Raw genomic sequence first — 25,490 nt, forward strand, 5'->3', positions numbered from 1 at the left:
GCTATAATTGTTGTAATGATTCTATTATGGTTGACATAGTGCATGCATGTATGAAATTGTCTGAAACATATCGTGCTGTACTTTTGCGATCTTCGTAGGATTTTCTTTATGTCCATATAGCCATTTGGTCTATTTCGTTGGGAAATGGGAGTATGGGAAGTGACTTGACAAAGGCAAACGCCGAAACACGTTGTCCTTAAAGTTTTGGGGCACAATAAATCTGTTGTGCCGTTTTCTGGTGTGCCGCCTCTTGATTTTTACCAACTGGGTGTGGATTAAGAAAATTGACGATAAAGAAAGTGGCTGCTGCTACCGCTGGCTGGCACCAACGTCGTGGGAGGGGAGACCGCTTAAGCAGCGATTTGGTGAAGATTACTTCAATAATATATCAATATAAAAAGAAAATTCAAATTCTATGACACTCTCTATGTAAAATATTTGTTGGGCGTGATGGTTACTCCAAGGAGTGTCCTGGCGCTAATGCAGAAAGAGCGATCAGCGGGAATGGGAGGGGAAGGTTTAGGGACTGGAAAAGAGCCAGGACTTAAGTCTTTTCCGAAACACAGGTGTAGCCTTGATGCATCCGAGTGTCAACGGACGTTTGTTCCACAGAGAGGGGCTCAGGGAGGAGAAAGATCTGCCTCTGACCTTGCCTTCCTAATCCGCGGAACTTTGGGAATTCAACGATTTACAGAGCGCATGTTTCTCTGGGAGGTTATAGGACTCTATTCTAGCTTGTAGATAGCCCCGGGCCAGTTCTGTGTAGAGTTTATTAGGTACAAAACAGTATCGTTAAGATGATACTTTTTCTCTCCGGGAGCCAGTGAAGACTCTGTGGCATTGGAGCTGCGGGGTAGCCCGAAAATTGTTCGAGCCGCTGCATTCTGGACTAGCTGCAACTTATCAATCAGGTGTTTGGGCATGCATATGTAGAATCCGCTCCCATAGTCGAACCGTGATGTGATCAGGGCTTGGATCACTTGTTGTCTAGCTGTAAATGACAAAAGATACAGAAACTTTCACAGTAAGCGAAGCAGGGCAAAACATGTACCGAGCCCCTAATTGACTGGTGCTAAACAGCAATTGTCCATCAAATTTAAAGCCCAAGTTTTTCACTGAAAGATTGAGTCAGAGGGGGAGGGAGGGCTGGGGGTCATCTGATGGCCAGAAAGACTGCGAAGATACCTCAGCATCTAGACAGAAGAGGAGCTTAGTCTTCCCAGCATTACATTTAAGTTGATTACGGAGAGTCACCTAAACACAGCCATGAAGCGGTTGCGGATTTTATCACCCGGGAATGACTTGCTATTCTTCCAAGAGAAGAGCAGTTGGGCGTCATCTGCATAGGACATGATTTTGGCTCCTAATTATTCAGCCAGTGTAGCCAAGGGAGTGAGATATACATTAGAGTAGGGCTCAGAGCCTTGCCCTGTGACACTCCTACCCTCAGTTTATTAAAGATGGCAGACAAAGGGTGGCACCATACCTCTTGTCCTCTCCTCAAGAAAAGGATGCAAGCCAATTCCGGTCCTGCCCTCTAATTCCCACTGAGCTGAGATGGGCTAGTAGGATATGGTGAGACATCGTGTTGAACGCAGCTGATAGGTCTAACAAAACCAGTAGTGCCCTAGCACCAGCATCCAGGCTGAGCCGGATGGAATGGACTACCTCCAACAATGCCGGTCTCAGTGCTGTAATTGGGGCGAAGTCCCAATTGAGTAGCATGTAGCAGGTTAATGCTTTCTAGGTGAGAAGATAGCGGCTGGTTGACATGTTTCTCCAACTCTTTCGAAAGAGCTAGAAGGAGAGAGATCAGTGGGGTCTGCCTGAGTGTTTTTTTTTTTTTTGGTATTTTAGAAGCGGTACAATTTTTGTCAGTTTCCATTTTTTGGGCAGTGGTTGAAGAGAGGGAGGTGTTAAGCCGCTGATTCAGTAGCGGGCTAATGGCATCTGCCCCGCGAGATAGAATAAAAGTGGGACCAGGATCCGAGGCAGAACCTGATTTGAGGCAACCCAATGCTAGAAATGAGTCTTCCGTGGGGAGCGGAGGAATGGATTTAAGAAAGCTGGCGTTTGCTTTAGTGATGGAGACAGATGGAGCACAATCTGGGCTAAACATCATCATTTTTTCGTTGTGGGCATCCACATCTGTGCCGTGGCCCAATGTGTTGCTTTCAAGTCCCAGTGGAGGAAGGCTAGCCTGGACAGTAGCCATTTTCTCAGGAAAGAAAAGGGCGAGTTGTTCACACCATTCCTGGGAAAGAAGTTTATGGTTGGTACCTACTTCCACAGAGGAGAAAGATTTAACAATTTAAAAAGATTTCCCTGGAATGTTTTCCTGCATTTAAAATGTTATCCTCAAAATAGTTTTTTTGCTAATTTAATTTCTTTACGATATTTCCCTAGAGCTGTTTTGTACTCTACTTTTGCTATTGGGCAGTAGGCCGCCCTCCATTGCCTCTTCACGTTTACGTTCTGGCTTGGTTCTTTTGAGAGAATGGTTGTACCAAGGGCAAGACTGTTTAGTCCGGTGCTGCAGAGTCCTTTCTGGAGCTAGGGCTTGGATAGAGGCCTCGATGCGGCTATCCATGAGACTAACATCCGCATCACCTTTGCCAGAGAGGGCTTTCCCTCTTCCAACCTACTACAGAGCTTCAGATTGAACTTTATAAAAGGCTTTTGCCGTACGGGATAAGTCACCGTTGTGTTTCCATGAATTTAAGTGTGATTTTTGTGCCTCTCACGCCGGGAATATAATACGCAAATAGATATCGTATGTTTCCTTCTACAGTAGTACGCCAGTAGGACAATACGGTTGGGTGTACCGGTCTTTCTAGTGCAGCAGGTTACTGAGCACCACAGCCGCAGCTCACAACAGTCAAAAGGGGGCGAACGGTGCCATTTGTTTGCCATGTCTACAGTGGGGAGCACGGCCAGGTCAACAGTAGAAGACAAGATGCCTTTGCTAATTTTTTAAGAAACTATTTTTAGGCCGTGAACCTGCATTTTGGAGGGTCACAGTATTGTGGCTGGCCCTCCAGGGTGACCACCTATCCAGGGCCTGTAACATTACAGAGAAGACAGTCAATAGCCCAACACAGCCAGTAGTAAACCTGCTTACTATATGGAGCCCCAACACCCCAGGCGTGAGACAAACACTAAAAAGTCCAAAAAAAAAAGAAGCCTTTCAAATGAATAAGTACCAAGAACCAGAGTGACCCCTGCCTGTCAACTTCTCAAAAAGTTGTTGCTCTTCCAGCAGCCGGGCGTGGTTAATGCCGGATCCATATTGCACCGCCGGCATGAGGTGCCCGCGAGTCCAACACTCTTCGGATCACTTTCAGCGGGCCCCTCTCCTGTTTTTAAATTTAACTCAAATCTTCACTTTACTGCACAATTTCCCAAATGTAAAGGCTAAAAACCAGACATCGACTGCGTGCACAGAAGGGAATAAGACATATTAAAATAGGGCAGAGTGTGGAACTGGACTCCGAGGATTAACTCACTACAGCAGCAACTCCTCTTTATCCCTTATTTGGAAGTCGCTGTGAAGAGTCCTCCGGGCCGCTGTGGGGCCTTCAAGCGATGGAGGACATATTGACCAATTTACCCTGGTTGCAGCTCTGTCCTCTTGCCTGCAGGTTGCCTTCCCTCCGTCACGTGACCAGACCAGCGCTGGCCATCCCTTTAGCTTCTGCACAGTTTCAAACAGCTCCCAGTTCCCAAACAATGGGCTACATAGTGCTGCAGTCCTTGGTCTACCAACTGGAGGGGAGAGAGATTGGAACATTTATGTCCTACTCAAAGCGTTGACCTAATGAAGAAATGACCTTTGGCATCAAAGATTCACCCTTTAGGAGTCTAAAGCCAAGGAAAGGAAGATGTAGGAAGGGTCCGACCATCGGCAGCGCAGGCACGTGCTCCAGAAGTAGCCATTCGGTTCTGGCTCGGTTACAATTTACAGAGCAGAGCTTTTGAAGGATACCTTATAGGGATTAGCCCTTCTGTCTATGATGCATAGGTCTTTGAACCTAAAAGTGGACGAGAAAAGATGGAACCACAACCTACATAAAATGACATTATCCATACATTACTCCTATTGCTTTCTTGCATAGCTTGCAGTCGTCGGCTTACATTATAAACAAACCTGTATCAGCTTTTTTTCCCCAAAATAATGTAAAGGCTGCTTTATACATATTGTTACAAGGTTGCTTTCATGTATTAGGAAGCCTAGTTATTTATCAGAAAAGGTCACTACATATATGTGGCTTCTATTTTTTCCACACTGAGCACTGTTGATATTTCACCTTTGATAAATACAATACTATTTTGTGAAGACAGGCTCTGGTTCCTGAAGTAGGTTTTTCCTACAACATCCTAATTCCGGTGATTGAACGCTATTTCACTTTGTTCTTATTAATCATTGATACATTGTTCGCAAGAGCCGTTGTTTCCATTGATATAACTCGCCTTTATTTCCCAGCATTTCCTGCCATTCGTTCCTTACCTTTAAGTTTCACTGGGATTTGACTGGAGACTTGTCCTTTGTCATTTTTGGCAAAGCAGGTGTAGTTGCGTTTCAAGTCCTCCGCCGTGACGTCTTTGACGGTCAGCACGCTTAGGATGGTCTTGACTCCCAGGTCCTCCTCGTCAACTCTGAGGGCAAGAAAAAGGAACCGGTTAGGGAGAAAAACTATACGTTCCTGCACAGGGATGCTTCAAACTGCTAATTGCGCAGTGAGGCTTCAAGACACAGGGATGCTTGAAAACTTCACTGGAGAACGGTCCCAGACTCCCAGGCACTATCTGAGCGGCAAACCAGGCCGCTCAGACCAATCCCAACGCTGCTGTCATGCTGACAATACTTTTACCATCATGACAGCAGAGTCGGCATTGGCTTAGGGCAGTCTGGGATCCTGTGTGCTGCGGCAAGTCGACAGGAACAGAAGAGGGCGGAAGAGAGGCGGCGGCAAGTGGCAGTTAAGGGATCTTTCCCCTCCTGCCCCACCACTTCTGTTCCATAGCAGCTGCCACTGAATCCCCCAGGCCCGTCTGGCACCCAGTCGGTGCACGGGGCCTTATGCAATCGACATCTTAGTACCGGAGGTGGAAAGAGCACCGAGTGCGATGAAGAAACCTAAGGCGCCAGGTCCAGACCTTGTGCCAAAATAGATTTACTGTGAGGAGCCTCATCTGTGGGCCTGTGTTCTCACCAAAGTGAGAACACTCAGGGTTTGGTGGCAACGCCGCTCCTTCCTCCTGGCATTCAGCCATTATAGTACCAATCTACAAGAAGGGTGATCGTGGCTGTCACTCTAATTAATGCCTAATCTTTCTGGATGGGGCAGGAAAAGTTCTTGGGAAAGTTCTGCTCAAATGCCTACAGAGCTGGGTAGACTCCCACAACTTTATGACAGAAGTGCAAGCTGGCTTTCTTTTACGAAGAGGGACCATCGCTCGGGCTCTTCCTTCGACTATACGTGATCTCACACAAATTTACAGTTGTTAGAAAGTCTTCACTGTACTTAGTATTTGTAGACCTGACAGCAGCTTTTGGCCCAGTTGACAGAGAAGCTGTGGAGATCCCTGGTAGATATAGGAGTTGACACTACTCTGGTAATGGCTATAAAGGCTCTACACTCTAGCAACACGGTCAGAGTTTGGTACGGTCCGGGTGTGAGTGTAAAGAACCCTTTCCAGTACAATAGGGTGCCCGGCAAGGCTGTGTGCTGGCGCCCCAACTTTTCAGCCTCTTTTTAAATGATGTAGCAGACTACTTGGTGGAGAAACCTCTAGTAATCCACAATAGCTGGAAGGAGGGTTCCGATACTATTAGTCGCGGATGATGCAATATTGCTGGCGCACACAGAAAACGCCACCCACAGGCTCCTAAAGCTCTTTGAGGAATACTGGGTCAAGAACGCGGACCATTAATGGCAGGAAAACAAAGAGTATGGTATTGAGGCCGTCCTCCAGCTTTAAGTGGAAGCCTACGATTGATGGCGTGCTCTTGGAAACCGTTAAGCAGTTTGATTACTTTGCGGTCCGGTTGTCCGAGAACTTGCACTGGGGTAGTCTCATTCAAAAGGCAACCCCAGTTCTGAGACAAACAGCCGGGCAGTTTAGAAGTTCAGTTATAAGGCAGGTCTCAGAATCATTAGTGGTATCTTACAAATATACAAAGGGCAATGACGGCAGCACTTTACGGGGCGGAGCTCCGGTACTACGCGGATGTACGACCATAGCAAGGGGCCAAAAACAACTTCTTAAGAGCCTTGCTGAGGCCAGGCACTCCCTTACGGACACTTTATGCAGAGCTCAGCTTTACCCCAACATTGGAAACAGCAGCCCTGAGGCCAGTCAGGCAGACTAGGTCAGGCAGATAAACTCCAAGGCAGCAATATATTTAAGAACTCTGGATGAAGCTACCTCTAGTGGCATTTGTGGGGGAGCACATGGTCACCCATGTACAGAATGTTTTAAGCGAACTGCAGATGGAGTCTTTGTGGTTCGATCTCAGCAGAGTAAGGCAGGATACTGCAGAACCGATAAATACAGATATCACAAATGCATGCAAGCGAGGAAGCGCCTCACAATGAGCTCAGGATCTACTATACGTAATTTTAACCACACTGGTGGCTCTTTGCACTAGGCAGCTGGACTCGATATACCCTGAACTTAGGCGAACACTGTATGTTAAATTCAGGTAGGGCTTCTGCCGACCAGGTACTATTTAATTAGAACCCACAGGCTCCTGGGGACAATGCGAGGCAAGGGCAAGCAGGAGGATTCACAGGTTTTACTGATTAAAAAGCCATGTTTTCAGATCTTTGCGAAATTTGAGATAGTGCTTTTCATGACGTAGGCACATAGGGAGTTCCATAAGGAGGGAGCTAAAAAGGCAAAAGAGCGTCCTCACATTCTGGCTCGTTTGATTCTGGGCACCTGAAATTTTAATTTATTCGAGGATCGAAATCAGCTTGAAGGGCGATAGTGTTGGACCAAGGCACTTAGATAGTGGGGAGATGAGCCCATGTTTATTCTATGCATATAGCAGAGGGCTTTGAATTTGAGGCGATTATCAATTCTCAGCCAGTGATGTTCACGGAGTGCACCAGAAGTGAGAGCCGTTCTGGGAAGTTGGCAGTGCAGTCTTGCAGTGGAATTCTGGACCACCTGAAGTCTGCGGAGCACTTGCTTGCCGGCACCCAGATAGAGCACGTTACCGTAGTCCGATCTGGATACCACCAAGGCCTGGATGACAGTTGAGTGGCAAAGAAAAGCATCTACAGGATTTTCTGAAGCCACTTTAGAATAGCAAAGCAAGTTGAAGCAACTTTAATCACTTGCTGCTTCATCGACAGTTGATCGTCAATAAGGACGCCAAGGTTGCGCGCCGATTGTGATGGGAGGGGAAGATCACCCATCTGTGGAGGCCAATGTTGGGGGCCCCAAAGAGATTTTTTGTTACCGAAGATGAGGAGTTCAGTTTTTCCTCCATTTAGCTTAAGTTTATTTGCGTGCATCCAGTCTGCTATCTTTAATAACCCTGGTTGGAGGGTGACTTTAAAGTTTCCTTGGAGGAAAGCGAGAAGATAAGCTGGGTGTCATCAGCGTAGGAGTAAATAGTTAGACCTGCTTGCTCTGCTATCGTAGCCAGAGGGCTTACATAGATGTTAAAGAGGAATGGACTGAGAATGGAGCCCTAGGGGACTCCATACGAGGACACCCGAGTCCGGGAATTAGCAGTAGAGGAGAAGACCTGAAACGTCCTGTTTGATAGAAACCTGGACAGCCACATGAGTGCCTTACCGCCGATGCCCTTAGTATCGAGAATCTTTAGGAGTGAGGAGTGGGAAACTGTATCAAATACTGCACTTAAATCCAATAGGATAAGGGCCACCGTCTCTCCTTTGTCTACTAGTTGATGAATAATTTCGGTAACTCCCAATAGTATCGATTCTGTGGAAAAGCCGGCTCTAAAGCCCAATTGAGAAGGATGTAAGATATTTTGAGCCTCAACAAACTTGGTCATTTGGAGGTTGATGTGCTTTTCGAAGATCTTCAAGAAGACGGGAAGCAGGGAAATAGGGTGGAAATTAGAGAGGACCTCAGGGTCAGAGTTGGCTTTTTTTTTTTAGTAGGGGGAGGACCATCGCATGTTTCCAGGCTGCAGGAACCCTAGCTTCCTGGAGTGATGTGTTAAGGAGCTCCATGATAGAGGAGAGTATGGGGAGGTCTAGTTTTTGAAGCACAGTAGGGGGGGGGGGGAAATCGGGTCCTGAGGGGAGCCAGACTTGATGCTCGTAAGAATGTTATGGAAGGAGAGAATGTCCAGGGGAGTCCATTCATTCAGGAGACTGTTGCTACTGACTTGGGCTACTTCCTGTGAGGTACAAGGTGATGTAGAATAATTAGGTTGTAGTTTTAAAGTGGTAGTAGAATGTTTGTGAAATTCAGAGTAGATTTTATCAATTTTATCCACAAAAAATGTCGCCAGATCATTGCACTGTTTGGAGTCAAGACCCGGAGGCTCGGGTTGACAGGCGTCACCAGAAAGTTCCTTCACTACTTTAAACAGCACTTTGGGGCAATTTTGTGATTATAAAATAATATGGTTAGCGTGCTCAGCCCGAGCAGCATTACACATTAAGTGATAGTTGTTCAAAGCTAGTTTGTACGAGGATTTTTTTGCTGGCGCATAATTTTTCCGCCAGCGTCTGTCTAAATTTTTACCTTTAGTTTTTCTAGTTTAAGTTTTTCTGAGAACCATGGAGCTGGAGGGCGATGGTGGCCCAGTTTTGTTTTATTGGACAAAGGAAGGCATGCATCAATGGCAGAGGTAAGCCAATTGTGGGTGACCTTATCGTCATCTAAGTTAGCTATCGGAGTTCTAGGCATGGTATTGTTCAAAAACAGGTTCAAGCTGTTAATGTCTAGGTTTTTCCAGTTTCTCCAATTTCTAGGATTGGCGAGAGAAGCTAAATGCTTCAGGCACAGTTTATGTGTAATCTTAAATTCAACAAGAAAGTGGTCGGTCCAGGAAATGGGGATAGCTTGTTTACAAGAGATGGTAGTAAGGTTGGAGAAAATTGGATCCAATAAATGTCCTGCCTTATGAGTGGGGCCTGAGTTATGGAGGAAAACATTTATAGCCAAGTCAGCTGAGAGAGTGGAGCTGGTAATGCAGGAATCTTCATTAAAATGTAGATTCAGGTCACCTAAAATCATAAAATTGGTGGCCTCTAATAATAAGGGGGCAATGAGGGCTGGGAGTGCAACTGCCCAGGGTCCAGCAGGTCCAGGGGGCCAGTAAATTAGGGCCCCAGAAAGAGTGAAGTTAGGGGATAGCAAAAGTTTAAACAGACCGGCTTCACAGTCCTTAAAATCCAGATCTTCCCATTTTATAGGCGGTTTTAAAAATTATTGCTATGCCACCACCATATCAGTCTGCGCGGCTCCTCCCGAGATGTGTAGTTAGGGGGAAGCGTATATGCAATATAGGGTCCGGATCTCTCAGAGCCAGGTCTCCGTTAGAAAGATGGCATCAGGTTGAGAGTCGGTAAGAAGATCAAGAATATCTCCCTTATGTTTTGGGAGGGATCGACAATTGAGGCTATAAAAAGTAAATTGAGTATGAGGTTCATTTTTCTTATTAGTCGTAATCGACGGTGAGATATAGTTGTGGCAGGTAGATTTCAGATTGGGGCACGATGGGAGAGTAAATCCACAGCAGGGGCAGTTAGAAGGAACTGTGCCAGGGAAGAAAGGTGGACAGTGAGGGTTGGGGATAGGCCAGAGGGCTAAAAGGGATTTGCAGGCATAGGTTATGTGACCAGTATAGGTGCCGGCAGGGGATCTGGCCCTAGGCCCCTTCCGGCTGTCGACGGGCTTGCTTTGGGCGCGCCAGCGGCCCGCCAACTGCGCGTCGCGAGAGGCATCTACATTTAAGAAGGGGGAGTAGTCAGTTGCTGAGCAGCTGATTGGTAGCCTACCCGGAAGTCGTGAATCGCTTCCTGTAGCACTATTCATGTCCCTCCACACAATCCAAATAGTTGGGGTGGACAGGGGACACAGTGCAGGTAAGGGCAATCTGATTGGTCAATATTTTAAACCTTATTTTTCCTACCGTCCCATCCAGACTACCACTGAAGTAAACACATGAGAAAGCTGTGGAATCTGGAATGACAGCTAAAGGACATGCATTGTAGGTCAGCAGAGTGCTTCTCGCCCCCTACCACCACCACACAAAGGGAGAGGAAACTAATGAATAAAAGAGGCAGATTTATATATATATTTTTTTAAAGAGTAGAATCATGCAAAACTATCCACTCCCACAGCTAAGAGACTAGAGGTGGGACCTCCAGGAGATACAGATCTAGGTTCACCCTCTTGGCCAAAACTATCACCCAAGATCATAAGAACCACTGACAAACTACCATCACACTTTGCCGGTCTAGGACGACAATCTCTTCGGTACAACCGCAGGCTCCTAGGAGCTTGAGGTGAAGGTCTTTCCTGGCTATTTCTATTTTGTGAAGTTCAAGTACCTCTCAGACCACTTCGCACAAACGCCGCCATATTTTCTTTAACATACAAAGTGCCAATACTACGCTTCTAGAACTTCGTGTTCTAGAATCTCAGTTTGCAATCCCAAGGATATATGGTCATCAGAATCAAACTTAACTTTTGGTGTCATCCGATTATACTTTTGCAGTTTTCTTTTTTGCATCAGCGGCAAAGTTTGTGGCAATCTGAAAATTATTGCTGGAACTGTTCGTGTTTGGAATAGACGTGTCTTCTCTTGTGGCCTCATTCAACATTTCATATCCCTTCCACACTCTAGGCACATTTGATTTGTTCATACGCCTCCACCCTACGTCCAAGATGCCTCCGCTATATGTCCCATATGCCTCCTTCATAAGTCTTCCTAAAGTTAACCTCAGTATGTCTGCTCTTTTGTTTTTTTACAACGCAGTCGTCCAGAATACTCTTTGCTGCCCACCCATCCATCTGCCGCCATTCCACCCAGATGCCACTTGCCCTAGTACTATCACACTTTCATTACTGTGCTCGTCTTCCTGCAGAGTACGGTCTTCTCCTTTTCACACAACCTTTGCGGCTTCCACTTGCCTTTTCTTCGCTTCCTTTCTTCCCTGACCCAAACCTCTCCCAACTTGCAGCCTTTTAGCCAGATACCCTTCTGTCTTCTTTCCAAATGCATGAATAGTGGACCTCGTTTTATCCTTTTTAATATCAATCAAATGTACAGCCCCTCACTTTCAGGGAATGAGACTACTGGGTGCTGCTTCCCCGGATATCAAATTTCCACTCTCAATAAGGGAACATTTTGCAAACCCTCTCTTGCCCAGTCCCATAACCAATTATATGGAAGGAGCTCTTGAAACAGTATATTTGAAGTACATGAAGTAACTCCGAGGGGGTAGACTGCACTGACTCAAGACTGCTTTATCCGCTCTTGGCTTCAGTCACTGTTTGCACAACTACAAGGAGGAATGAGAGGGAAATATAGATCAGTAGACGTACCATCACCCAAGTATTGGTAACAAACTAAAGGTAAAGGCTATTTAACCATGGTGTACAGCAGATAACCTGCACCTCCTGATGAAGGCCTCATGACTCTACAGGGCTAATAAAAATGGGCCGAAACAAGTGATCATTGCAAGACGCAGATGGTTTTCTAACAAACCGAATACACCATCTAATCTTGTTTTTAACCTTGTCTGAGTAGGTCTGAATAAAAACTACCCCCACTTAATATAATTTTAATGTAAGGAACTTACACAAGCACAAAGCAGATCTATCTACACAAAGGCGAAAGGATAGGACAAGCCCAGTTATCAACATGCTTGCTGGAGTAAAGCAGCCACTATGATGAAGTATGTCACGGAATAGGTCTGCATCGTTGTATGTAACATACACACCAGTGTTTCAAATCAAGTTCTCTATCCCCCACACGGTAGAACCACGGAAACCTTGTTTGAGGCTGCGTACCTGCTTGTGGTATTAATCCGGGCATCCAACAGGTCCCCTACGTTCCTCCCATCGATGGTCCACCAGACATCCGTGCGAGAGCCCAGCACAAAGGGGAAATGAACCTGGCAAGAAAGACTGGCCATTTCTCCTAGTAAACAAAGAGCGAAATATGCATTCAAGTCTGAATCGCCTTCAAAACCATGTATGTAAGAAGTCCAAACAGAACAGGCCTAGTTCTGACAAGCAATCTTTTACCAACCCATGTTATCCTATAAGCCCATGTCAAGTACAGGTAGGTTACTATAGTACAGCTTACACAGTACCCAGGGTAGGCCTTGCTGAATGGACACCTTTATCTCAGGATTTGTGGAGTTTGATGATCATCAAAGTGCCCCCCAACAGTTTTTCACAGCTGGAGACAGAGCTTGCTATATACACCCAGTCATCACTACAACGATCAAAACATTCAACTGTATGAAAATATACACTTAAAAATACCGAACTAAAAGCGTGAAAAAATAAAGACCATAGACGATATCTTGAAGAACCTGGCAGCTGAAAATATTTGGAAAATAAAGTTTACAGCAGGAAAATCCAAAATGTCGACATTTCAATTTCTTGTATTGTAAATCACTTCTCTAAGACGAGTCCTGGTCTGTTTGTGGTCAACTCCTACCCCTGTTAGACATGTTAGAGGTCTTTAGTTTTGCAGGTGCATGTCAAATCTTTTTGCAGTGTAGATTTTAAAATGCCGCAGAATAAATAGCCAATGATTAGAACAGGGGGCAGGGAACAATCGAACTGGATGTTTAAGGCCCTTAAAAGAAAGGCCCCAAGTAGACACTGCCACGCCTCAGAGTCGCCCCACCCTCCTGGCCCTGCAAACTCCATGTCTACCCACCTCTCAGACCTTTCTTCCCATCATGCAACGGTCTGGCTTACCTGCTTCGAAGGCATATGGGGCCTTGTCAGGCGACTGGATGATGGTTGGTGGCCTCGCGTTGGCTGGTGAACCTACCAAGGTGAACAGAACACTGTAAACAAGGTGTTGCAACAAGGCTTGAAGGGCACCCTAACACAGGTGCAGGCCTTAATACTCGCTCTCTGCAGTTTCAAAGCACAGGGTGAAATAATGAATGAATTATTGACTATTCTGAGGCACACTCTACTTACCAAGCTCTCATGATCAGCGAGTGACCCTATGAACCGGAGGCCTAGGCTGTGGTCACCCCGGAAGAGATTGGCCCTGGGTTTCTTGGAAGCTTTGTCACTGCAACACACACTTTTATCTCCCAGGCTGTTGACCTACATCACATTCACGCCTGTTCATTGCACAAGCAGCCATCACTGAGGCGTTGCTGCGCTTTGTAGAAACCCAGAGGTAACTTCAAGTCATTAACATCAAGGACGGACAAATCACCCTGCACTTTCATGAAAAGGCTGATGGGTACAAGAAACCCACAACAATACTTTAAACACTGGGCATCCCCAGTGAGGGGGAACATGGGAAGGCCCAAGCATGTCCAGTGCTTCAAAACCTTTAACACATATGTATGTACGTGGAAGTAACTGGCAAACACGGCAGGCAGGAACTATGGCCCATTTACATACACGCGCTGCACACAAGCAGTATCTAAACAAGACACTTGGGATATGCCACATAACACATTTAAACAAACGAAAATAGAAACCAATAGTCATAAATCCTAAAGCAGTTATGTAACAACATTCTAAAAGCCATCCAAGTTTAAGCATAATAAATAAGTGATACGTAAAAACGTATCTTCACCCAAATCTCATTTTGTTTTCATTCATGCATACCCAAACAAATTTAAAAAAAGGTCTTTGCTAAACTGAATCTCAGATTGGTTTCACGAATATCTTAAGGATTTGTGTGTGGGGCCCTGGGCAAGACGCTTTGAGGCCGGTGGGACAGTGCATTATTATGTGGTGAGGGGTTAGTCCTTACCATGAAATATTATCACAATACCCCAAAGACGGCCCTTGATTTCACAATAATAAATCCTTAGCTCAGTCCTGGTCGAGTGGCAAAGAGCAGTCCGGCTTTACTAGAGGAAGATGTGTTACGCATTCCAGAGGACCAATATGGACAATAAGGAATTGACATGACTCGAGAGAAAACAGACACCAGTTTATAAAAAGAAAGTATTTCTACCTTATTTTAGACACCGACACGAACAGAATAGCAAACATAACGGGAGTTATAGACTTTAGAAACAATAGTAAATTAGCGCAAACTAATGCACAGAACACATACCATTGTGGTCAAAGGGAAAAACCACTTGTGACAATCGGCCACTTTGAGGTGGAGTCACATGGAACCCTTGTAGGGTTCAGGCTGTGTGGGTCCTAGGGCCAAGCCATGACAGTCAGTACACGTTTACCTAGCCGGGGGTCTCTGGGTGCAGAGTTGCTCTGGCTATCGCTGGTGCTGAATGGGAGCTGTGAGTGGTGCTGATTTAACCCCTTACACAGTGCTGCAAAAAACAAAATGCAAACACAAACAGGAGACAGTTTCTGGTGTCAGGTGCTGGTGGCATAGTGTTCCCTCTTGATGCAGCGTCGAGTGTGCGGTCAGTTGCCGGACTGGGAACCAACAAGCAGTGGCAGCGGTGAGCCCAGCAAAAAGGTATGGGCGCTTCACAGGGGTTAGGGGAGTGAGGTGGGGCCTGAAACTTCAGAAATGGCAGGACTACAACTCCCACAATGCATTGGTCCATCACGTTTGCCAATCCTTCGGTTGTCCAGATGGCCCGTGATTAAGAACCTGGAAGTGTTTTTACTTGTAGTGTGCAGGGGAACTGTGCTACTAGTCCAGGGGAGCTTAAGGGTGCCTCGGGCTTTCACTGGGTTCCCTCAGTCAGGGGATGCCATGTTTGAGCTAAGGTTGCAGTCTGGTCTCACATTTTCAAATCTGTTGCCTCAGTGACAGAGTATCCTTTAGCTTTGGCTGGTGGGCAATTTTGCTGTTGTCGTGGACATGGGTTCCTTCTTGCTCCTCCTTCGAGGCAGGTTGATCAGATCTGAATGTCTGGTGTGGGGAGGGGGTTCCCCTAAATCCTAGATGTAGAGGAGTTAGAGGTGTGAAGACTAGTAGCCAATGAGCAGCTAAGTCCTGCAGCTAGTCCGCCCCCGAAGTGAACACCTGGTTTCTACCCAGAACCCTCTATTCTGCCACTCCTAAACAGGACAGAAAACTCAATTTACTGTACAGACCGTGCTGCTCATCCTGGAGGTTTGTTTAGCCTCCTGGGGCAGTACGGTACCTTGCATAGCTAATTTCCTGCCTGTCCACGAGCAAATGTGCCTGGGGCAGGGGGAGGGCAGTTTCATCCACAAGGAGTCAGCCTGGATTCATATCTGAGGCGGTGCAGACTTTGAAGCTCACCACCCTGAAGTGACACTTCACTGGCCTGCATGGAAGGAGGGTGGTGTGACCTCCTTCCTGCCCACGCCTTTGTTCCTGATTCTTTGGAGTGATCACACTGCCTAGCAGGGGGTCAGAATCCTGTCTTGGTGGCAGCCGGCGCAGGACAATGCGGGCTTGCCAGCCAAAGTACAGAACAGCTGGGGCAACCAGGTGGGCACCATGCAATGTCGTGAATGCGAGAACTGTGTCAGGGCTGAGAAGGCATGCTGTTTGACACCAAACATGACACATTTCGGCAGTACCATAATGGAGTTAACAACCTGAAGAGTGTATGTGTGCAAACCCATGTTATCCTATTAACCGCCTTTCACTTATAGTGTACTTAAATGGTAAAGGCCACTATAGGGACATCTAAGCTTGCACTGATCCTGCAGTCTGCAATGGCAGGCCTGCTGTCAGTAGTTGGCTTGGGTCACTCAGGGTGGCACAAAATCGAGCTGCAGCCCTGGGGACCACTTTACAACTTATGCCCTGGGTCCCCCTGGTACCATATACTAGGGACTTATGGGGGTGGGGGGCAAAGTCCTTGTCAATTGTGGATGCCAATTCACATATCGGACTTAGGGAAGAGGTGGGGCACTGGAGCTTGGTTAGCAGGCTTCATGCACGGTCAGAGTTGAAAACCAGCATGTAGTAGTCCAAATGGGGACAAAAAGTGTGGGGAAATCGGCAAAGAGGCCTGTTTGCTTACAGAGCCCCTGTTCAGAACAGAAATTAATATATGATCGAATTTGAACTGTTTTATTTCCTCCTTTGCGGGTCACTGACAGTGCTTAGGTAAATTCGTCCAAATTCTAGATGTGTTTACGTCTAATATTCTAGGATTGTGTGATTTCAATATTGGAACACAACAGCTCACTAACATGACTGCAAAGAATCTCTGGCACCCTCACACTTCTCAAACGGGAGGTCCTGTTTTGATCTAAAAAATGTTTATTTTGGACATTGCTCGAAGGATAAGCACAGCCTCTCTGCAAAATGTCTGTAATGGACTCACATCACATACATTCAAAATCAATTACAGGAAAATGTTTTTAAAACAACCTGTTAAAGAATTATTCAAGGTCATCAGGGAAAGACTGTCTGCACATCAGAGCTGGGTCCATGGGGGTGCAGGGGAGGGGCTGGAGGGTGGGGGGGGAGGGTGAGGGGGGGGAGGGGCTGGAAGGCGGGGGCTCTGGGCCGGAGACACCTTTGCCCACGCCTTTAAAGCGTCTCTGGTAGGTTTTGGAACCACAGACTTTCAAGGGGTAGCGAGCAATGCCGCCTCTGCAGATGAAGGCTTCAAGCAGATTAAGGTAATGGGAAATGTTTGATGATTCTTTAAAGACAGTTCTCAAATATATCTTAAGAGGAAAAATGGTTCCAATGAAGACAAAGAAAACAACTGTAGAGTTACAGGTGTTTTCCCACCACGAAATCCAATTATAACTTGAAAAAAAAAATATCCGGTTTTCGAACACCGCGGATGTCTGGTTTTTCCTCCAAGGTTGGGATCGAGCAGTCACTGGCCACTGGCCTCAAAAAGGAGTAACCATCATTGACCACAGAGGTCGCAGCACCTTGGGTACCATCGCTCTGCTCCGGGGATGACCAGTCTTCACAACTTGGTCTTGACTCTCCAACGGGTGGTAGCCCGGTCAATCAGACAAGCCTTTCTCTAGGGGTGATAATGGTTCAATACTAGAAAAATATTAACATATAATATAAAGTATGGTCCACTGATCGCTACCTCTTCACAAAAGTAAGGGTCTTTACTCACAGCATCAAACCCCATAAAGGCATAACAAACAGAAGATGCGTGTACCTTTTGGGGCAGAGCTATGACCCGCAAATAGTTTTAGAGTGCGTACACAGTAGGGTGCTAGAATTTAAAATAACAGTCCAATAGCACAAGCTCTAAACAATTTCCGGAAACCTTTATTTCTTAGGTTTTTATCCCACGGAATGCTTTCCATCCAGTCAATCAGAATACATCAAAGTATCCAGCGAGATACAAGTTATTTATTCTAGCGCCTAAGCAGACCTGGAAGCAAAGAAAGTGGGGTGGGTAGGAGGGCAGGTCAGTGGATGGGGGCAAGGGCGCATAGAGCATGTTGAAACTTAAACACAAGCAAAAAGAACCTGAACTTTGTCTCCCAATCAACAAAGTTGAAAGTAAAGAGGAACTGGTTCCAGAGTCCAAGTTCCAAAGCCTGGGGTGCTTAGGGGAAGGAGGTGGACAAGGCAGAAGGAGTGAGCTTAGGGGGGTGACCAGTTACAGCTGCAACTGGTCTCTAGGTCAACCCCTGCAGAGACTTTGAGGTCGAAACTTGAAAACAGGGGGTTGCCATGGAATTTATTTGTAGTGAGCGATGAAAGAATCTCAAAAAAATGGGTGGGGTAAGGGTCCCTGCAGGGTTCACAGCCCTAAAATGACTGTATTTGCTCAACAAATTACATCTATCTGGAAGTTTAGGAAGAAAGCATCTTCTGATGGGTCTCCCAGTACTCCTGGTCTCCTCCTTTCATGCAACCCGTCTTTGGTCCCATACGTAAAAATACAAAGCAATCTTGACTTCCAGGATAGCCTGACCAGATTTAATCAAGTGTGTGGGGGTCTTTTTTATAGCCCTTCTTAAACTCTGTGTGAGCAAGGTGATGGCTACTGAGCAGTAGGATTCCCCATCAGAATGTTGAACACCAGCTTCACAATTCCTTCTTTTGAAGGTGAGTAGGACCTCGTAGAGCCCTCGGTCTCAATTCCTGGTGACGGGTGCTCTTCACTTAGAGCTAAGACTTTGAGATCTGCAGTAGAGTGGATTGTATACTCTTTGTAACGTAAATTAAAATCCTTCAGACTGCATTGTGATCAATCTCGATTGCAAAGTTTGGGTTTGTACGTGATGAGCAGCTTCCTAGAGTTTGAGAGTTATTTGAGAACTCAAACGCGGATCCTGATAAAATATGGTCGGTTAATCCATTTCTGCTAAATAGGGCAATACAAACGCCCAAGTGGTTGCCGATCAGTTCTCAGCGATGAGCTGTAACCTCAATCAATGTTTCCACTTGTTTTATTATTAGTCTCAAAACTGGAACTCATGGACATTGGATTTTTGTGTCCGATCCAGAGTTGAGACTCCCAAGAACAAAATTCGCGCTAAGGTATAAAGAGAAAAAATGGGGCGATAAGTCCATGAATAACGGTATATGTGATTGCAACAAGAACACCATCGATTTCCTGTCTCGTAGGCGGCCGGTCTGCCTTGAATTTCATGACTCTAGAAAACGATTTCTATTTGCACTCCTTCGAAAAGGCAGAACCCGCATTCCTCTACTAATGGCGGGAAGACTGATGTGCTACTAATCAATCAGATGCGACTGTGTGGTAAGTACTTGTCAGGTAAAGTTGGGATGCATTTGTCTGCATCGACGTTTTTGTCCATTAAAGCTATTTTCTACATGAATTTGAAGGCGAAGGTTTGTAAACACTGCAAAATCCATAGAGACAAATAAAATGTGACTGATTATAGTAGCAGAGATGAGGAACCGTATCGCCTAGGCAGGAATATCCTGTACCGCCTCTCACCAAATGCAGGTTGTGTCTCAGAACACTCCTATGGCGCCGGACGTACAAGCATGGTGCTACCCAACAGTCCTGATAAATACCTTATTTAACTCAAGTTTCTAATACCTGCTCCACCAATGGCACCTTCCTGAATCAATCATACAAGACAAATACTCTAGTAGTAAAGCAGTGCACTGGACGCATCAATTCTTACCAACTAAAGACACTTCCCACTGTCTTCCAAGGATTGCCACTGAAAGACGCACAAGTGACCAACAAATCTAAGCAAGAACCAGACAGAAGGTCGACTAACTGTTTCTGGTTACAGATGACGCATCAAAGGAACCAGGCTTCACGAAGCTGGTAGATCCTTCTTCATTCTGGGGAAGGGACCCTTGACTGGTTCGTTCGGTTCCATCTCCCCGCATCAGGAGAACCCAACAAGCACAAAGCACTATTCCTTGTACGCTGACCCAGCAGAGGCACAATTACTTCAAGGTTGTCCAAATAGGGACATCCATATGTTGGTGGACTTATTAACTTCTAACCAGTCACCTGCGCTACTCCATGTTTGATTGAGGTGGGAGAAACTGTGAAAGATCTGTAGTCTACCTTCAGACATAGATGCAAACCATTTCTTCCGTTCTAGATATACACCATCTCAATAGAGGGTGCATAAATTCCATCAGGAAACGGAAGGCACTTCATGTGAAGCCCACACGACTGAACACAGAATGCCCATGAAATGCGCATACATTTTAAAACAATCAAAACCGTACCTAAGCATACAAGCCCGGGTCTCTCCACTGTCCATGAGGGGCATCGACGTAATTCAGTAATTCAAGCCCACCTCTCTCCCTCCAGCACTAACAGCGCATTGGTTTCCCCCACATCCAAACATTGTTTACTTTTTTTCAACAAACTCAATCTGCTTCACTCTATTTGTGCCTTCACAGATGAAAGGCCAGTCACCCTGAGCTCTGTAGCCTGGAAATGTTTGATATCCTGCGGATTCACATCTAGGCTTCAAGAACAGAAAACCACCATCACGCGACAGAACTCCTGTTACCAGCAACAGTCTCTGAACCCCCCCCACTCCCTGATCTCAAAACAAGACTGTGCCCAATCACCAGAGGCCTAGATAGTCTTCAGAATGGCATATCTTGGTCACAAGTGGAACAATGCAAACCACGGCAGGCCATCATTTGCTTCCACAAGTTCATCTTACGCTAAATCAGTAGCATGGCATGATGGATCTCCGGTAATGAGCCCAGCCACTCAACAGACATAGCCTGCAAGTCTTTCCAAAAGAAAGTATCTACTAATCCAATGCACAGACAACTCTTTTCAGACCACATCAAGTGAACTCACAGCAGTTCCTCAAAAAGCTTCTTAATGTTAAATACAGCCTTGCCTGTACTCTGTGCACCACCTTCCAAGTCTCCGCATCGTACAAATTACGACTCTTTGCCACATGAAATGCATTCCGTGCAAGAATTAAATATTGCAACAGTTCAATTCTAGTCTCTTGCGCTATAGATAATTTTATGAAAGATGGAAGATACTTGGAAGGCGGTAAACAGCGTCCTACTCAAGCCCTCATCAGAGAATGGAAAGTCTTGGGCATTCATTTACTTGCACAACTCTGCAGCTGGAGACATCCCACACAACCACCACAATGGTCTACAGAACATTCTCCAAAGCAGGCATTCGTGTGAGCATGACCGAAGCGGGATCTCTTACCGATCACCTTCATGGTCCTCGTTCGGGTGAGGTTGAATTTTCGCCCGTTGTCATCGAAGGTCACGATGCACGTGTAGTTCCCCTCATATCGCATCATCACGTTGGTAAAGGTCAGGTTCACTCCCTGAGGGTATCGCTCAACATAATTGTAAACCAGAAAGCAATCCTATGAGCAAATGAAGGAAGAAGTGTCAAAGTCATATCAGGGGATTGAATCTCTTCAATCAACTAGGCATTTTTTTGGCAAAGATTTACTTGTAACAAGGAGGAACAGTTGTCATGGAATTTATTAACTTCAGGTTAGCCATGGCTAAACACGCATCAATTGAGGATTATTTTGTGATACGGTATAAAGAAGACTAAGAAGATACCAACACAAGAAGGTTCTTGTTCCATCCTACAGAGAAGAGGCATTCACCTTCAGGTTCCTCCTGGATGGCGTCAGCACTCTGGTTAAATTACTTTGTGGTCTTTTACCTGACAACGTTCAGGTCGTTCTTAAAGTCACCATCACAAGTTCTCACGAGGCAAGAAAGAAGATCTACTGGCGTGACACAATAGACTCAAATTCTAAATCTAGTTTTTCTCCCTTGATCACATGAAGTCTGTCATGGGACGCAGCCTTTGCTCTCTGACCACCCAGCAGCAAATGCTGGGACATCTGAGAGCAGAGGAAAGACACGCATTAGGGGCTATATAAGACTGGGGCGATCAGATCCTCAGATGCAGGCTGCAGCTACGAACACTTGGGTTTCTAAGAAGACCACAATTTGGTTGACTTAGCACCTTGAAGCAGCAAAGAGCCCAGCAGCAGCTAAGAGGCGGCTTGACATCACCAGCGGCAGCTCCTTCGCCTCAGCTTCATGGAGAGAGCAGGCTGCAGATGGTTTGTTTTCCGCTAGACTAAAGACACATCGGGTTAATGACCACATTTGCAAACACCCAGGGGCTCGTAAGTTATGAATTATGCTTGTGACATCGCAGCTCCATAAAAAATTGAAGATGCGTATAATTTGCGTGATCAGTTTGTTTTCAACTCAGATTAATCGTGCAGCGCAAGTTAAACAAAATGGCCATATAGCCGTTTTATTAGTTATCAAGCAGGCATATGACAGCTAAATAGCCGCGGCCGCGCGCTGCGCTTCGTTTAACTAATTGATCATTTAGACTCCAGTTGATGCAATGATTGTAGCAGCCCAACCAGAAAATTGAAATATTCCTCACTTAGCTGCAACTGATGAATTCTATAGAAAATACTTTCTTGCAGCAAAAAAATCCCAGTAGATTTCACGCACTTAATTCTCTTATGAGCCTTGCCGCTGGTTCCATGTTGCGGATAATTGCACGCTGCAAGGGCATGCTCCATGAAACCAGGATAAACCCATCATGCACTAGAGCTCAATACCAATTATGCAGCTCAAGAACCACAAACAAAAAGGCGCATTAATAGAACTCCCAGGGTCATGTCCATATGTGGATTGTCACATCCCTGGCTAGGAGAATTTTTGCGTTACTTCATCACCCAAGGTGGCGTTGATGCTGCGGATCACAGCCAATCTGGAATACGCAAGCCAAGAATGCCTGTACTAATGCACCCTCCTTGTCTGCCAGTCACCAAAGGAACAGTTGAAGGTTCTTCCGATACTCCATAAACTCTCATGGCCTCCACATTTCTAGGAGTATGGGCTGAACCCTGGAGTATGAAAGCAGGCACCACCTTGAATAGGATTCTTTGCTTCTAGTCAGGTTCGCTTGTTTGCAGACAGGAATTGGTTATGCGGCCCTCCTACCTTTATATCTTCTGTAGACAGTAGCAGCATTGCTCCAAACTTTCAAAGAGCATTCATGAAACTTCACAATCACGGGGATCTCACCATTAGAAGGGCCATGATAATTGCAGAGTACTCGAGTATGGAACAGACCACCACATTTTTTTTTGTTTGTTTTAAAAAAAAAATATATATATATTTTTTTTTTTTAAACTGGCCGGCTTGATAAGTAAGCACCCTAAAAAGCAGAGTGGCAAATATGTTTGGGGTAGGGTGATCGGCTCAAGCCTGAACTTCTGGTCTGTTGATAACCTACTCCTAGTGCAGTGTTACTGGGGTACTCCACCATCAGTGTGACAAGACAATAAGCCTGCTAGCTCAGGTACATCAGCTGCTGGCTCTTAGTGACAAGTGAGTCTCTTCACTCTGCTACCTACCTGTTTATGGAACACAACGCCACAGGTCACTTACCCAGACCCCAGCGTTTAATTTGAGCCGGTGGTTTCTAGTTCTGGGAACCAGCACTTAATTGTCAACATCAGCACTTATGACAGACTGCCACATGGAGGCGCCATTTGTCTAATCTAGAGATGAGTAAAACAGTTTAATAATTCAGTATACATTAAAAACAAGCATTGGCATAGCCAATAGGTCGCGCCTTTGGAACCTTATAAGAGTGTGAGGAAATGCTGTAACAAAAGATACAGAAACCCAGTTAACGTTGTTCTTTATTGTCCTGCATGTATAAATATTTTAGTAATCGACTGGTACATGTTTTTATTGTATGTTCATCATTGTAATGATTTTGATTAATCAAACAATAAAGTAATAGATTTTAGATAAAGTCTCAGCCAGGGGCAATCATTTTTTGTCCACTGTGCTACTTCAGACTAGGAGTAATCAAGTGCAAACATCTTAGTCGGGGTTGGTTTGTGTTCCCGTCCAAAAGGGACATGACCTGGCAGTTTGTGCTAGACTTATGCTACCACAGCAAAATCAACAACTTTGGGATGGAGTCTAAGAGCAGGGCCAAGCCTGATTTGCATATGGCCTGATTTGCATATGGCTTGCTCCCAGTCTGTAGTGGACCAGGCAGCAAAAATACCTTGAACTGGAATGGGGCATAAAGTAATCACTGGTGGCTAAGATTAATTCAGGAATTCCATCTATCACTTTTTTGTTCATGTAGTTACATCTTAGTACTATTGCACATAACGTATATTTCCTGAACGGCTTACATCCTATAATGGAATTTGATCAAGAACCTTAAATGGGCAGGTGTACAGGAGGAGGGGGCAGGTGTACAGGAGGAGGAGACATCTTCGTCGTCTCGTGCTGGGTTTGGAGTTCAGCAATCTCTGCCTTCCGAGAAGGGGGAGGGGGGTGACAGATCAATTTACAACTTAAAAGTGAAAGGCAGCAGAAATCTCCAGCTGGAAACCCCCTATCTCAGAGACACTGGGACTAAGGGGAAAAGACACTGAGACAGGACGGAAAGAGACACCCCGGGGGTGTTGTGAATGGCCCACGGGGCGGAAGAGACACCTGTTGTGCGAGACAGAGAAACAGACACCCGACGCAAAGGAAATGCAGTTCAAGTGGTAATGAGACATTAGAACCAGGAAGAAACAGCCATGCTGGGGATGAGAGCCACCAAGGGACTGAGAGATTCATTCTCATGTAGAGACACCGAGGTAGGCAGACAGACACCCCTTGAGGCAAGGAGACACGCAGCCCGGGTAGAGACAGCAAAGCAGCTTTGAAAATGACCATGAGGAAGAGCTACTCATACCCAGAAATTAAGTCTCCCCAATGCAGAGACTCACCTGCAGCAGCACTCAGCAGCAGAGACAGTTTGTAGATTGTGGACGGCTGTGCCATCTCGAGAGTGCTGCAGAGAGAATGAGAGACTGTCGCAGGAAATGTGTGATCCTCTGCTTCCAATTGAGGCTGCCTCCGACACTTGGCGTGTCAACACTGGCAATGCATCCTGTGCTGGGGTATGTCTCTTCCGTGTGCCCTGTCTGTGCGGTTATCGCTCTCTGATAAATCTACTGCAAACTAAATACAAGTAACCGGATACTGGAATGCAGCCTGCCGTGCAGCTGGTACACTGCGCGCCGCGGATGACTGTGCTCGCTCCCGAGACACATAGGCTATGGGAGGGAACGGAACATTTAAAGATAAGGCGGGACATACCCGAGCCTTTGGCCATTTGCGTGCTTACTTTTATGGAAGCTTTTCGCAAATGGCCAATCAAATGCGTGGCCGGAAAAAAGAACACCACAAGGGAAAGATGTGGGAGATGGAAGTCCTTACTATAAGGCTTTCAGGGCAGCGCATGCCCGCTGCTCAGGCGAGACCTAATGACCCATCACTGAAGCCATACTTATAGTTTTGAGGGCCGGGATAGTCTGAAATGTCACACTTGGAGTGTGACGCTTAGTAGTTGTGGTGGTTCTGGCCGGGCCAATGTGCGGTGTGAACTGAAGTGGTCTCTTGACAATCCAGTGCAGGTCTTTTAGAACTAGGGTCCACCAGTTTGCAAATAAAGTACATGACAGATTATATATGGAATCCCACAAAAACTAAACAATACTGTGATTTTAAAAGCCAATTTACTGATTTTTATTTCAGGTTCAAGCCTTCTTTGGTTTCCTTTTGCAGCTTCTGTAAATGCAAACACACCACGCCCTCTCTTTCAAGCCTTTTGTGAATGCCACTGCTGGAGTTGGTTTCTTACTCCTGGAAACCCTGAGAGATTCTCAAATTTTTGCCAAGACACCCCAGAAAATCCATTGGTCACGCATTAATCACGTCTCGACTATGGCAATGTACTGATCCTGGTCACTCCTCAAGCCCGGTTCAACAGACTACAAGGAGCCCACATCGCGGCAGCGAGATTAGTGCTGAATATTCTCAAAATAATCTATGCGGGAGGGTTTAAAAAGCCTCCACTGGCTCTCCATCAAACAGACAATAG

General features: G+C 45.9%; 1 protein-coding gene across 3 annotated transcripts in view; it reads right to left on the reverse strand.

Moving 5' to 3' along the window:
* Positions 1-25,490, reverse strand: part of IL1RAP (interleukin 1 receptor accessory protein) — a 388,648-nt gene that overhangs the window by 67,725 nt on the left and 295,433 nt on the right. For all 3 annotated transcript variants that reach the window (XM_085635879.1, XM_085635881.1, XM_085635880.1), the window contains exons 5-8: positions 20,739-20,904; positions 12,940-13,011; positions 12,016-12,145; positions 4,508-4,656 (exon numbers count right to left, since the gene is read on the reverse strand). In XM_085635879.1, the coding sequence (XP_085492005.1) occupies positions 4,508-4,656; positions 12,016-12,145; positions 12,940-13,011; positions 20,739-20,904 (517 nt within the window). The remainder of the gene's footprint in view (positions 1-4,507; positions 4,657-12,015; positions 12,146-12,939; positions 13,012-20,738; positions 20,905-25,490) is intronic.

This window comes from Triturus cristatus, chromosome 11, assembly GCF_964204655.1.
Source record: "Triturus cristatus chromosome 11, aTriCri1.1, whole genome shotgun sequence".
In the NCBI taxonomy this organism is placed as follows: Eukaryota; Metazoa; Chordata; class Amphibia; order Caudata; family Salamandridae; genus Triturus; species Triturus cristatus.